Source organism: Aulonocara sp. 'chitande type north' Nkhata Bay, linkage group LG18 (genome assembly GCF_057382095.1).
Source record: "Aulonocara sp. 'chitande type north' Nkhata Bay isolate Kocher_YH1m ecotype deep benthic linkage group LG18, A_spYH_male_GT1.1, whole genome shotgun sequence".
Classification (NCBI taxonomy): domain Eukaryota; kingdom Metazoa; phylum Chordata; class Actinopteri; order Cichliformes; family Cichlidae; genus Aulonocara; species Aulonocara sp. 'chitande type north' Nkhata Bay.
The window spans coordinates 20,000,375-20,015,241 of NC_141361.1; the positions used below are offsets into that span (position 1 = coordinate 20,000,375).

At 40.7% G+C, this 14,867-nt stretch overlaps 1 protein-coding gene across 4 annotated transcripts in view; it reads left to right on the top strand.

The window, feature by feature from the left end:
- The window catches only part of clcn2a (chloride channel, voltage-sensitive 2a), a 62,688-nt gene that overhangs the window by 32,780 nt on the left and 15,041 nt on the right, over positions 1-14,867 (top strand). For 3 of the 4 annotated variants that reach the window (XM_086272617.1, XM_086272614.1, XM_086272615.1), the window contains exons 4-15: positions 402-530; positions 867-1,000; positions 1,361-1,441; positions 3,865-3,888; positions 4,342-4,420; positions 7,182-7,307; positions 8,689-8,773; positions 9,218-9,319; positions 11,793-11,895; positions 14,103-14,258; positions 14,587-14,656; positions 14,743-14,853. In XM_086272617.1, the coding sequence (XP_086128743.1) occupies positions 402-530; positions 867-1,000; positions 1,361-1,441; positions 3,865-3,888; positions 4,342-4,420; positions 7,182-7,307; positions 8,689-8,773; positions 9,218-9,319; positions 11,793-11,895; positions 14,103-14,258; positions 14,587-14,656; positions 14,743-14,853 (1,200 nt within the window). The remainder of the gene's footprint in view (positions 1-401; positions 531-866; positions 1,001-1,360; positions 1,442-3,864; positions 3,889-4,341; positions 4,421-7,181; positions 7,308-8,688; positions 8,774-9,217; positions 9,320-11,792; positions 11,896-14,102; positions 14,259-14,586; positions 14,657-14,742; positions 14,854-14,867) is intronic. The other variant, XM_086272616.1, reaches the window with a different exon arrangement.

Genomic DNA, 14,867 nt, shown 5'->3' on the forward strand with positions numbered 1-14,867 from the left:
AACACTACTCAGCCATGACTGAGCAAACACGCCATCTTTTCCGCCCATGCTGATGTTTTCCAGCGCATCCTCTCTGAGCATCAGAACATTTTTGAAAAGATCTTTTTTTCAGGTACGAGTGAAGAAAAATAGATGGCGAAATACACAGCTGGCTTAGTTTAGTAGCTTTCGTTTTTTTTCCTCTGTTTTTGAAACTGTAAATTTGCTCGTAGGATGAAAGAGGAGTTGCTGAGGGTGAGGAAATCAAAGGCAGAGATTTGAGGTTAGAGCACAGAGAAGCAGTCGAAGAGAAGAAGAAGAGAAAAGGAGTCACAGAAAATTAATTGGGAATAGTTTTTGACTAGTTTAGTTTTGTATTGCATGATACTGAAATGAAGTTCCTTATATATGTGTGTGTGCAGCACAGAAGTGGATGTACGGTGGACTGGACAGTAACTTGCTTCTGCAGTACATTGCCTGGATCAGCTACCCTGTAGTCCTCATTACTTTCTCTGCAGGATTCACACAGATACTTGCGCCTCAGGCTGTGGGTAAGACATGCACACAGAATGTGGACATAAACATATGTATTTATATTCAAATTCTAATTCATGGTCTTATTTCTGTGTAATTGGCTCTGTAGTGCTCCATAAGGGCTCCAAGGACATGTGCTGTATGTCTTAGTGATTGCATCTGCAGGAAATCCATTAAATATAGCTCTGATGAGATGTGCATACTAAAACTATATGAATATCAATCAGCTTTTCCCCTTACTGTCTCCTCTTGCTCTTCATTTATTCCCCCACCCCCCTCTGTGTAATTGCTTTCTTTCAACTCATCTTTTCTCTGCACTGCATCATCCCACCTGGCATCTTTTCATGTCTCAGGTTCAGGTATTCCAGAGATGAAGACCATACTCAGGGGGGTGGTCCTGAAGGAGTATCTGACTTTTAAGACCTTTGTTGCCAAAGTGATTGGTCTGACCTGCGCGCTGGGTAGTGGAATGCCTCTGGGGAAGGAGGTAGAGAGTTTATTTTTCCCCTAGCCTTCACCCATTAGAGTCTTCTTGGCTTCACAAATTACAACCAATGAATTAAAGGCTTTTTTGTAGGTCTGGAAGATTTAATAATGTTCTCTCTTCTAGTCTCATTAAAGTCAGAGCTGTCAAAATAAAAGTGTGATTTACTGCTAATAGCAGTTACATTTCCCATCCAGGGTGTAATAAAGCAGTTTGAATCTGCATCTGAGCGTGGTTTAATCGTGCAAAGGTTTTTGAATAATGCTCTTGATCTTGGAGGCAGCATGCTCTGCTTAGTCTTTAAGTGTGCTTTTAGTCGTGTCCTGTCTTCTAACGTCTGCCTTTCTCTATCCTCCCTCACAGGGACCCTTCGTTCATGTTGCCAGTCTGTGCGCCGCTCTCCTGAGCAAATTTATGGCTGCTGTTTTTGGTGGGATTTACAAGGTGAGGATGGAGAACAACTGATATGCAGATGTCCCAGCAGACTGCAGCACAGCACTGTGTTTGAGGGCTTTCCGCTTACTTCTATAAAAAGTGTCATGTTATCGTCTGTGATCAAATCTAATTTATGAGTTCTCGTATGTCTGCAGCTCAAGTCCACAAATGTTTTCAGTCAGATTGAGCCTCTGATTTTAATTAAACAGGAAAGCTGTTTTTGGCTCTTTACAATAATTTTTAAAAAAGCTTGAAAAATTGGTGTGAAAACTTTGAAATGTATTTCTGTCTTCTATTCATCAATCATCATCACTAGTTGTTAATTTGACCCCTTTTGTGCTCACATTCAGCTGCAGAGTCACACATGCTGATATTTGTAGTGAGATCTGTTTAGATCCTAACTTTAGCCTCAATATTGGGGAGTGTTTGTTTCCCCAAATTTATGAGTGGGGAAAAGTGAAAGAGCCACTTCCTTACATTACTATCAGAAGCACTACAACAACAGATTCATTGTAAAGATAACTGTCACTGGTCTAAACTGTATGAAGGGTCACTACAGGTCATTGCTGCCAAAGACCAGTCAGTGACCCCCCCCTGGCAACCTCCAGTCGCTAGGGAAAAATGCGTATTTCCTGGTTGGTCGTGATGTGGTTGCAGGCATTGGCTAGGGTACTATCTGTAGCAAAGAGAGTGCTGCACCAAAACCCTCCTTGTGATTGCTTTTGCCACTAGTTGAGTAAAAGTTGCACCTTTTGAAATGTGTTGGATTTATTAATCCTTTATTTATCCAGGTAAAAAATCTCATTGAGATTAAAAATCTCATTTCCAAGAGAGACCTGGATGAAGTGATGAAGCATAATTTGAAGGCAGGGAGTCTAAAGGGTGCTAGTTTAACTAAGTTAAACTTTTTAGTGCATAACGAGAGCTCGATAACTTCTCACAAGAAGTGGTGGCCCTCCCTCACCTTATCACGCTGCCACTTCAAGACCAGCAGGGGTTTCAGAGGGGCATAATGAGTTACAAATGAACTCGTTAAATTACACATTAGAAAGTGAAGTAAGGATTAATTAATATTTAGTTTTATTTATATAGTTTTAACTCATAACAACAGTCATATTAAGCCACTTTCAATTGTAAGGTAAAGACTATAAGATATAAGATTGGTTGGGAATGGTGGGAAGGAAGAACTCCCCGATAAGAGGAAGAGACCTGCAGCAGAATCAGGTTGAGGAAAGGGCAGCAGATGATATTACAAACTACGAAAAAAAGAAAACACAAGTTAATGATCTTTAGTAGTGGCTTAACATGAACGAGAAGTAAAAAAAAAAAAGTGGTGGGGGGGTTCTTAGTAGTACCTGTGCGATGCTAGCTAAATCACTGTGACTTTTATTTTCTTCAGTAATTAACTAACACAATAAAACAGACCAGTCAGATTTTCATGTATGTTGGAACTTTTTTTTGGAAACCTGGACTGTAAACGTGCCTGTCATTGAAGGTCAACTTCTATTGTTTAAATGTGTTATAGGCTATAAATCAAATGGTAATGACAGTGAACATAAAAGGTTCAGACATTTTCATAGTGCATGTTTGAGGTGTATTTTTTCATTTCTAAAAAAAAATCATTTATATAACACAAGTCAGTGGGTTACATAGTTACAAGATGCAACAAAGTATTGCACTGATCCAATACCAAGTCCCCGAGAATGAGCCTAAAGCTAAACTGAGCTAAACTACTTTATCATTTCTGTGTGTAAACTCAAACCAGCAGACGAAGAGCTTACATGTAAGTGTGTACCACGCTTTGCTGAGAGTGCCACTGATATGTGCACATACACGTTAACTCACACAAGTGGGAGGCAAATAAAGGCAAATGTGGAATAAATCATGTAAATCCTTAAGCCTGTAATTTCATGATTTATCACCTTCCTCCTTATTTGAGTATAATCACTGTGAAGGGCGAATAACACACGCACATGCAGTTTTTATTTGAAAAATCTTTGACATTTCTTCGGCTTTCTGCCGTTCCCCAGGACGGACTCTCACCTCCACTCATGTGAGACTTCACCCTGAGCTTCTGTCTATTTCTCCACTGGATACTGTGATGTGCCTCTCCTCCTTGCATCAACAGCCACATCAGCGTGGAGGAAGATAGGCTGCAGTGATGTGAAGGAAGAAAAACACGTGTCAGCACAGTTAGAACGACTCAAATAGTGCAGGGACCACTAAACCTAATCAGTCTGGGAAAATGTTAATTCAGTTCACAGTAAAATCAGGATTGTTTGCTGAAGCTCATTCGCTGCTTGTTTGGGTCTGCTTGCTTTGAATAATAACTTGGATGTCTTCCAGGAGGAAGATAAAAAAAACATACATTTTAAAAAAGGTAACCACTACACTCACACATGTCTGTCCTCTTTTCACTTTTACTGCTAAAGGAAGAGCCCTTTGAAGGAAGCAAGGTACGAATGCATGACTCGGATAGTTTCTTTATTTCCAATCCCATCAACATTAATTCAAGCTGTCCATTTGAGAGCTGAGACAGATTGATGTCTTTCCATTTGTCTGCGCTGTGTTAGATTCTGTTCAGTGAACCATCGCAGAGAGGCATCATTCTGTGTTGCTTTTGCTTCGACACAAACATCTCATTTCATGATTTCAACCCTCAATCATGGTTTTTCAGTTATAGCCTCCCATCAAACTCCAATCATATATAAGTAATCTTGTCGAATGTGTGCAAACAGCAGCTTTGCAGTCAAACTGCTGCGTTTGTAAAATAAAACTGGTTCTGGATGTACGTTTGTGGCATTTGCAAATAAACGTGCACCTCTTGGGATTTGAATGTGTGTGTATTTGCTTGAATGCACTGCTCTGCGTGTATTGGTATGTGCGTGTATCTGACCCTTGTTGGACAGAATGAGTTGAGGAACACGGAGATGCTGTCGGCTGCCTGTGCGGTGGGTGTGGGCTGCTGCTTTGCTGCTCCTATTGGAGGTAAGTCAACACGACTGTAGCCTCTGATTGAACTGGATTTAATTATGTGAGACATTTACAGGAGCTAATTAGATGAAGAGAATATTTACCCCACTAGCAGCCGAAGATGCCAGTCTTAGCCAGTATATTTGTCTAAATCCAAGGTTCTCAAAGTCTGACTCTCAGTCTAATGGCTGTCCATAGGAAGGAATATTGCGCATTTCATTCATTAACAGCTTATGTCATCCTATGATACAGCAGCACATAACAAGCCCAACTCTTCTCTCCAGCTTTAGCACTTTTCTTTTAATGCTTGATGTCAAAATGCATGTTTTTAGGCTACACGTGAACATGCCATGAGGTTAAAATATTTATTAATACAGTTGTGGTCAGACATTTACACATACTCATCATGGCTATGACAGTCATGCTAATTTTGGCCTTTTAATGATTTCTTTGAACTGTACTGTTTTTTTACAGAGTGGAGTGAGTGTACGGCATACACCGTTTCTAGCTAAAAAAAAGTCTGCAAACACTCCTCTTCAAATGCTCTTTTCAAGCTTTGCTGGAGTTTTAACCTCTTCAGACCTTTTCCTCTCCTTCACGCGCTCCTTAATTGGGTGAAGTTGAGCCAGAAACTTTGCTCTATTTGTCATTTAGTTAGGAGAACTTAATTGGTAGACTGACACGTTCTGGTCTTCTCCAGGATCCCAATTAACCATATTACACACAGCATTTTAAATTGGGTTGTAACCACAAAACAACCCATCTTATACAGCCACATATAGATTAAGATATGTGTAACACCATATTTGGTCCTAAGGGTACACACGTCTTCTTTTAGGTGCTCCACTTTGATTGATTGATTGATTGATGGGCTTAAACCCACATGACTATATGACCCAACCTACTGTATGTATGCCTCTTTGGCTTTATATGTGTATTTGAATGATCACTTATTTTGTTTTTCTTTTTACTACTTAATACCAATCCTCTTTAACTGCTGTCGGCAACATATTTATTTTGATAGACCGCCACAGCTCTAACAGTGAAGTCAGCACTGCTGAAGTTTTAACACCTTCAGCTCTTCCGTTCTCACCGTTTTAGCAGACTAAACCTTCCTCATACTGATAAATTAAGTTGGCTTCAAGTTCAAATGTAAATCTACCGTATTCACTGATGGTTAATATACAGTCCCATGTGAAACTACATTAAAACTTTAAAAACTGCTTTTCATTCAGAGAAGCAAACTCTGTCAGCTGCCAAATGCTCATGTGTCCATGAATGTTAATGTTTCCTGTAACTTTAGATAACCTTTTGAGCATTGTTATCAACTTTTACTTGATCAACTCTTTAAATTACTTTGAAAGTGATCTAAATGATATTTTATAATACTAATGCACCAAACTATAACATGAAAACAGTGAGGAATTGTTGTACTTAGCGTTAAACATACAGATAATTCTCAAATTTGTGGTGCTTTTGGCGACTTCGAGCAGCTGAGGAGCTTCTGCTCTGCAGGAGCTGATAGGGATCAACGTGGGTTAAAAAAGAGTGATTATTAGATTTATGTCTTTAAATGGATGACGTTGTGTCTTAGTGGTCCTGTTTAACTGTTGGCTGTTGATACTTGTGGTGCAGCGGGGATTAGGATTATGTTTTCTCAAGGGTGAAGATCATAATCATCCACATTAGAGCCACGTTAAAATCCTCAGATTAAAGTGGTTTTCCGTGGATGCTCACATGATGAATCATACTTGGTATCACTCGGTGGTTGTTCTGCATTCGACTGCATCTTACCATCTTCTTCAACAGATGGACTCGCCCACTTATGCAAATGCTAAAATTTCCATTTTTTTCCCCTGAGAACTTCAAGTACTTCTCGACCTTTGCTCTAATTGTTCATTATTAGGGTGAATTTCCATCTTCTGCTTCATTATAAGATTTTTTGTTAGACCTTATTTTCTTCTTTCTTAATTGACGTTCTTCATGAGTCGGGTTGTTCAGAAGGTTTTAATTGTCGTGTGAATTCACTTCTGTGTTTGAAATTTGCTTGCTAAATAAAGGTGCCCATTCTTTCACAGCGGTTTGAATAGAGTGACATGTTCTTTAGCATTTTAATCTATGCTTAATGACAATGACAAGACTAATAAAAGCTGTAAAGAGGACCTTAAGTTATAATTATTTTGATCAATGTCTTCTCGTCTGCATCATTTGAGCCATATAGACTGGATGCTTGTGGCCACAAGCGACAAGAGGAACTTGTTTTTGGGGCGTGATTGACACCCTGTCTCATTTATTTAGAACGACTAGACAAACTCATACTGACAACAGTACAGTATGTACTGCACATTCACCGAGACACGATTCATGTAGCTGTGTGGCATTTCCAAACAAGCAAACAAACAGGTCCTGCGAGTTAGAAATCTTTGTTGGGTTTTTTGCAAAATGCTGAAAATCCATGAGAAAATAACAAAAGATTATAGCCGTGATGATCAGAGCTGAAGTATTTAATTGATTCACTGAGTCACTGAAGCTAAATATGCAGCTACTGTGGTATTTTTGTGTTTTTCTAAAATGTTATAGACTACATGAATCAGTTAAGGAAGGTCACGATTTATAGAGATCATCTGATAGTTAAATAATTATAAGGTGAAAGCCTGAGAATAGCTCTTTGCTAGAATATCTGATATTAAAATAAAGTTGAGAATTTGCTGCTTCCTTGACTGCAGTTGGGCTCTGGGAACGGCTCACTCTCTGTATGTATGTTTGTGCGTTGCAGGGGTGCTGTTCAGTATTGAGGTCACGTCAACATTTTTTGCTGTGAGGAACTACTGGAGGGGCTTCTTCGCTGCCACCTTCAGCGCCTTCATATTCAGAGTGCTTGCTGTCTGGAATCAGGAGGAAGGTAAAGTACAAAACAGAAACAGACTCTTCCAGTTCTGTTTCAAGAAAAATATCATAATATGCAATTAAACGAGTTAATTTAAACTCACCGACCCTTTCATTAGGTACATCTATTCAACTGCTCGTTAAAATAAATCTAATCAGCCAGTCACGTGGAAGCTACTCAGTGCATTTAGGTATCTAAACATGGTCAAGACGACCTGCTGGAGCATCAGAATGGGGAAGAAAGGTGATTTAAACAACTTTAAATGTTGCATGTTTGTCAGTTCCAGACTGATGCTCAGAGTACTTCAGAAACTGCTGATCTACACAATCCACACAACTACCTCTAGGGTTTACAGAAAATGGTCTGAAAAAGCAAAAAAATATCTAGTGAGAGGCAGTTCTGTGGGCGAAAATGCCTTGTTGATGTCAAAGGTCAAAGGAGAACGGCCTGAATGCTTCAAGCTGACAGGAAAGCAACAGAAACCCCAACAAACACTTATTACAACCAAGACATACAGAAGAGCATCTCGGAAATTTACATCATGTCAGTCATTGAAAGAGAGCGCTGAAGCAGCAGAAGACCACACCAGGTGCTGCTTCTGTCAGCTAAGAACTGGAAACTGAGGCTACGATTTACTCAGGCTCACCAAAACTGGACAATAGAGGATTGGATAAATGTTGTCTAGTCTGATTTATCTTAATTTCTGATGTGACCTTCAAATCATAGGGTTAGAATTCAGCATGGACAACATGGAAGCATGGCTCCATCCTGCCTTTTATCAGTGATTGAAGCTGGTGGTGCTAGTGTAATAGTCTTTTCTCTACTGTCTTTGCGCACGACACCACGGCCAACCTGAACATTGTTGCTGATCATTTCCACCATGTCACAAAACTCAAATCATCTCAAAATTATTGTCCCTGAACATGACACTAAGTTCATTGTACTCAGATGACCTCCTTTGGGATGTGGTAAAACAGGGGATTCACATCATGATGGATCAGGATCATCAGGACATGATCAGGATGTGTAGCTGACAAACCCACAGCTACTGTGTGATGCTATCATGTCATGCGAAGTGTTTCCAGCACCTTGTTAAATCTCTGCCATTAAGAATTAATGCATTTCTGAAGGCCAAAGTGGATCTCTTTCATATAAAAGGGTGAACTTAATCGAAAAGGGAACCCCTTTCCAATTCAATTTAACAAGTTACTAGGTGTACCTAACATGGTGGCTACTTTAATGAGACTCTATATAAAATGTAATTCAGTATATATAAGTATATCTTTAAGAGGCGTGATGAGGTAAGTGGTTGTCTTTAGTGGTTCAGTTTAAAAGCCAGTTTTCATTCATAACAGATTGCTGTATAGCAGAGTGAGAACAGTCTTCTTTTTCTCAGAGACCATCACTGCTCTCTTTAAGACCCGTTTCCGTCTGGACTTCCCGTTTGACCTTCAGGAGCTGCCAGCCTTTGCCATACTGGGGTGAGTGTGTTTCTCTGGACTGGCGCCACATTAAACGGAGCCCTGATCCCCAAGCAGCTTCTGTTACTGAGGAGATCTGAGCTCCTTTTCTGCCGTTCTCCCAAGTCTTTTAAGAGTCTGAAGGTTGATTTGTATTCGATGAACGGGGCATGAAATTAACTTTTTACTCTGCTGATTACAAGCAGAGGCTCGGTCCAGATCAGAACGTGCCAAATGTGATTTGTTTGATGTATCTTCATGGAGAGAAACGATGAATTAACATCGGTTGGCTTCCTTGAAAAGAGCTTCCAACTGTGACTGACTTAACCAGGCATAGCAAAACTGTAGCTTTGTTTCATTTGTGGTAATTCTTTTTCCATGTGGCTGCTTTTGTTTTGCACCACAATGCTGTTCTGTTTTACCTTCAACAGGCCAAACAAGCCGTGTCTCTGTGTGTGTGTGTAGGATTGCGTGTGGTTTTGGGGGAGCTCTGTTTGTCTACCTGAACCGGCTGATAGTCGAGTGCATGAGGAAGCAGAAGACAATTAACAAGTTCTTGCTGAGGAAGTAAGTATCTCACCCCAGTCTTACACAAAATCATTAAACATTTGTAGATTCATAGACCCAACGTCCCCTTGCCCAGCTTAAAGGAACAGTTTGACATATTTGGAAATTACTCACAGAGTTTGATGAAACGATGAATACTGCAACTGCTAGCAGAAAGCTAGCTTAACTGAGACTGGAAACAATGACTGTGGATCTTTCACAGGGTACTGAAACTAGCTAACCAACTCATCTAAAGCTGACTAATGTATAACATCGTTTTTTTCATGCTCTTACTCTGAGGCACAAACTGTCTCACAAACTCACAAACCTGCTGTGAGTTGTACACACACTTTTTCCCTCATCCATCTTCTTTCAGCTGGTCCCTTTATGAGGCTCTAAAGCACTTCATCTGCTTCCATCTCACCCTGCACTTAGCATCCTGTCACACTAACCCTCTGCATGTCCTCCTTCGCCACATCCATGAATTCTTTACCAGACATGTCCACTGTCCCTCATCTGCACATGTCCAAACAATCTCAGCCTTGGCTCTCTAACTTTGTCTCCAAACCACTGATTTACACATTTCTAATTCTGTCCATCCTGCTCACTCCCAGCTCTGCCACCTCCAGCTCAGCCCTCTGTCTTTTTATCAGGTCTCACTACCATCTTGTAAAGCTTTTCTTTAACTCTTGCTGCTGTTCTTCTGTCACAAATCACCCCTGAAACTCATCTCCACCCTCTCCACCCGGCCTGCACTCTCATCTTTGTCTCTCTTGTGTGCAGTCCTTTGCTTTGAATGGCTGACCCCAGGTATTTCAACTCCACCTTCACTACTTATGCTTCACTGCTACACAAGTTACATCTGCCTCCCTCTCATCTACATACGTATATTCTGTCTTACTTCTACTGACTTTCATTCCTCTTCTCTACGGAGCATACCTCCACCTATCCAGAGTTTTCCGCCTGCTTCTTACTCTCACTACAGAACACAATGTCATCTGCAAACATCAGAGTTCACAGAAAGTCCTGCCTGACCTCATCTGTCAACCTATCCAACATCACTGCAAACAAGAAGGGCCTCAGAGGAGATCCCCGGTGTAATCCCACCCCCACCTCCTCATACAAGTCCTACACCACCCTCACATACTTTTCTCCCACTCCACAAAGACACAGTGCAATTCCCTGTTACCTCCTCAAAGCAAACACTGGATCTGTATGAATTCATACTGCTGCTCATTGATCGTCAGCTCTCTTCTCAGCCTAGCCATACTTTCATGGTATGCCTCATCAACTTTTTCCCACTGTAGTTACTATAGCTCTGCACATCCTGCTTGTTCACGAAGGTACCAGTACACTTAATCTCCTTATCTGGTTAAAAGGTCCACTACCCTCTCTTCTAGACATCTCCATAGTCCCAGAGTGCCGTGCTTCATCTTCTTCAAAGCTGCTGTCAGTTCATCTTTATTGGTCTCTGCACTTCCTAATTCACTACCTTTCCTCCATCCGTCCTCATCACTCTCATTTTCTTCATCATCTCCTCAAAGTATCATTCTTCCCGCTCAACTATTTTCACTTTTATCCATACAAAACTAAAGTTTTACAGCATATGAAGAAAGTCTTTCAAATAACTTATTGTAAAACAGCAACTTTTCAGGTTGATGTTTTGACTTGTGTACAAAGGAGCCAAATAAAGACAAAGCTTGTAAATCTAGGAGCTTTGAGTGCAAGGCTAGCTGTTTCCAACATAGACTGTATGTAAAAGATGGACATGGCAAGTGTCGGCTCATTTGGAAGCCTCAAGCTGAGCATTTTTGGGTGTCACCATCTGTGGGAACTGGGAAGCTATAAAATGAGTATCATGTTGTATTCAAGAGGACATAAACTAGTGACTGAAATCATAAATTCATTAGGCATTTTACTACAAGCTTAATTTTCCACTAGTCTTTTTTACAACCCTCTGTGGGAAATAGGGGGGGGAAAAAGCACTTTGTGTTGTTTTTTTTATTTTCAGACTGCACTGTTCTGTCCGTCATATATATATAATTATACTCTTTAGTTTCCAGTCTTTATACTCAGTTAAGCTATCATCTGTTGGCTTTAACTTCATATTTAACAAACTGAAATAATAACAGTATTATGATCTTCTCATCTTACTCTGCCTTAAAACCAATAAGCATATGTCAGATATTAAAGACACATCTAAAAACACAACCACACACACTGACACATTTTAGCTGGTTAAACTCTAACTAAACACAAGGATCATGAACATCCTGCCCATGTGCTCCTATGCTTCTATTTAAAATTGGCCTCACACTCTATGTCACAAAGCTAATGTAGTCCTGGGAAATGTAGGTAAATCTCTTGTATGAATTGGGTCGGTTTCACACACGTCATCGGGAGCTATTTATACACTATCTCTCTCTTTCCACACCACCAAGAAACTAGGTATGCACATACAGTGTGTCAAGCACACTCATTAATGACCCCACAGTCCATCTCTTCCTGTCAGGCGTCTGGTGTATCCTGCGCTTGTCACCCTGCTGATCTCCACACTCACGTTCCCTCCGGGCTTCGGACAGTTCATGGCTGGACAGGTGAAAAAATACTTTCACACTCCTTTGACAGTATGGAAGCATGCGATGACTGTTGTGAGATGATTGATGGTCATTTTAAATGAAGCCTACATAAAGGCTTCAAGAGGGCTTAAAGGCTATTCCCAAAGCACGGGGACAGATGTAGTCTAATCACTGGGAATCAGAAAAGGAAGACTGCAGCAAGATCTTAATTTTTATTTATATATAATTTTTTTTTATTTATTTCAGCAGTGTAACTCTGTATCTGGGAGTGGAGTGGGGATGCTCCAGAACTTTTCTTCAGTATTAAAAGCAGCTGTCAGTTCAATTCTATTTCATTTTTATCGCACCAAATCACAACAACAGTTGCCTCAAGGCACTTCATATTGTAAAGTAACAATCCCAACAATCAGAAGACCCCCTACGAGCAAGCACTTTGCAACAGTGGGAAGGAAAAACTCTTTCTACAGGAAGAGATAGGAGAACGACAGGAAAAAAGACACACTGTAGAAGTCACATATTATTATTATTATTATTAAATAATTATTAAATACAAAGTGATGTATAAACACATAGTGAGTAAAAAGAGATGAAGAAGAAGCACTAGGTCCATCATGGGAAGCCCCAGCAGGCTAGGCCTATTGCAGCATAACTAAGAGAGGATTCGGGGTCGCCATACGCCTAACGATCTGCTTTTTTAAAAACAACAGTTTTGAGCTTAATCATAAAAGTAGAGAGGGTGTCTGTCTCCTGGATCCAAACTGGGAGCTGGTTTCACCTCCCATTGTACTTTTAAACATCCTAGGGGCCACAAGTAAACCCACTGTCTGAGACTGAAGTGCTTTTTTACGGTGATATTGTAATAGGATATCTCTAAGATAAGATAGGCCTGATTATTCAGGATCTTTTGAGAAGAAGGACGTTAGAATTGATTCTGGATTTAAAAGGGAGCCAATGAAGAGAACCCACTATGGGACAAATATGTGCTCTCTTATACTGTAAAGTACACACAATTGTATGCAGTTTAAACAGAGCTGATAATAGTTCATAATTCAGTCATGTCAGATCAATTCACGCATTTATTTTACAGAGCAGTTACACATCTAATCCAGCAGTCGCCAAACAGCTATCACCACTCTTCTATACGCAGAGCTGTTGAATTTGTGTGGGAGGACTTTTTACCTGGATGTCTATCCTAACATTTGTGCAGCTTCCATAAACAGCTGCTAAATGTAATCACAGCACTTTGAATGACATTGAGAACTTTAATCTCCTTAAAATCCTTCCTCATAAAAAAATGACAAAAACGGTCAGCACTTGGCCATGAAACTGCTCGTGAGTCAGTTTTGTGGTTACTTCTCAGTCTATTGAGATGATTTTGTGTGTAAAAGGGAAAAAAAGTGTAATCTTTGGTGTAATTTGGCACATTTAAAGCACAGATGTCAAAACTTACACATGACGGAGCAAAATTGATCAACACCGTCTCCTCGCAGCCAGTAGACACTGGGTTCGGACCTTCCTGTGTGGAGTTTGCATGTTCTCCCTGTGTCTGTGTGGGTTTCCTACCAGGGCTCAAAGACATGCCTGTTAGGTTAGCTAGTGATTCTAAATAAGCAGGAGGTGTGAATGCGAGAGTGTGTTGTTGTCTGTCTCTGTGTTATCCTCGTGATGGGCTGGCGACCTGTGCGTCCTGCTGGGATAGACTCTGATGCCTCCCCGCAACCCTAAGTTGGATAAGCGGTGGATGGATGGAGTGTTTCAAGAGATGTGTCACAGTTATCAAAAGTAGTCAGTCAATTAATTGCTACAGCTTACAGTTTTGAAGCCTGCAAGATGAATTTTTAAACAGCTACATCATTTCTTCTACAGTTTTTGTGCCTAAATTTGAAAGAAAAAAATCAAAACTACTTTCAAGTGCCAAGTCTCCAGTGTACTATGAGTAGGCTTATATCAATATAGAAAGAACTGTGTGGGTGGAAATAGCCCTTTCTAAGACAGAGAGCAAATAGTATGGGTTCACATGTAATTGGACCCCTGGTTACTGAACGTTTCTTTTTCCAGGGGACTTGTATTCGAACAGAGCCTTTGTGGCTGACCTTGTCAGACTGCTAGAGTCTCCTAAACAGATCCTTCTGACGTTAGAGAGCCAAAACAGATATTCAGATTCAGGATGCTTCTTTTTTGGGTATGTCTGTTTGTGTTTGCGTTTCCGTGTGTCGATCTGTCAGCTGACGCAGCACGAGTCTCTAGTGGCGCTGTTTGACAATCGGACATGGTGCCGTCAGGGTGTGGCGGAGGAGTTTGACTACATCAGCCACCACCATGCCTGGAAACACCCCCAGGTCAACGTCTTCATCACGCTCATCCTCTTCACTGTTATGAAGGTAGGCGACGTGAAAGGCTTTTATGCACTGAAATCAAACCGGCGACGCTTTCAAACTTACTGTGACAAGTAGTTCTTGTCGATTACCTTTAGTGTCATTGAGAGCTTGGCAGAGGTCACAGCAGTGTCTCCTGCCTCTTCGTCTAATCCCAAACTCACTCTGTGATAATATCAGGGCTCTGGGAGGGTCAGACAATCAGATGTGGGACTGTTTTCTCTTTTCATAATTAATGATAGTATTTCAAGACTTCATCTGTATGTCTAATCTTGGTGCCTTGTAAGAGTTTCAGAGATGGTTAAGTCTGTAAAACTCTGTCTCCCTCTTTCAGTTCTGGATGTCTGCTGTGGCCACCACCATGCCCGTTCCATGCGGAGCCTTCATGCCTGTTTTTCTTATTGGTGAATTAAACCTCTTTCTCTTTTTTAAATGATTTCCACTGCCCTGGTGAACCTTAAACTAATGTTCTTGCTGTATTGGTGTGCAGGTGCAGCCTTTGGCAGACTTGTTGGTGAGATCATGGCAACCATGTTTCCTGATGGTATACATGCTGCAGGCAGCGTGTATCCCATAGTTCCTGGTGGTTATGCTGTAGTTGGTGAGTGACTCTAT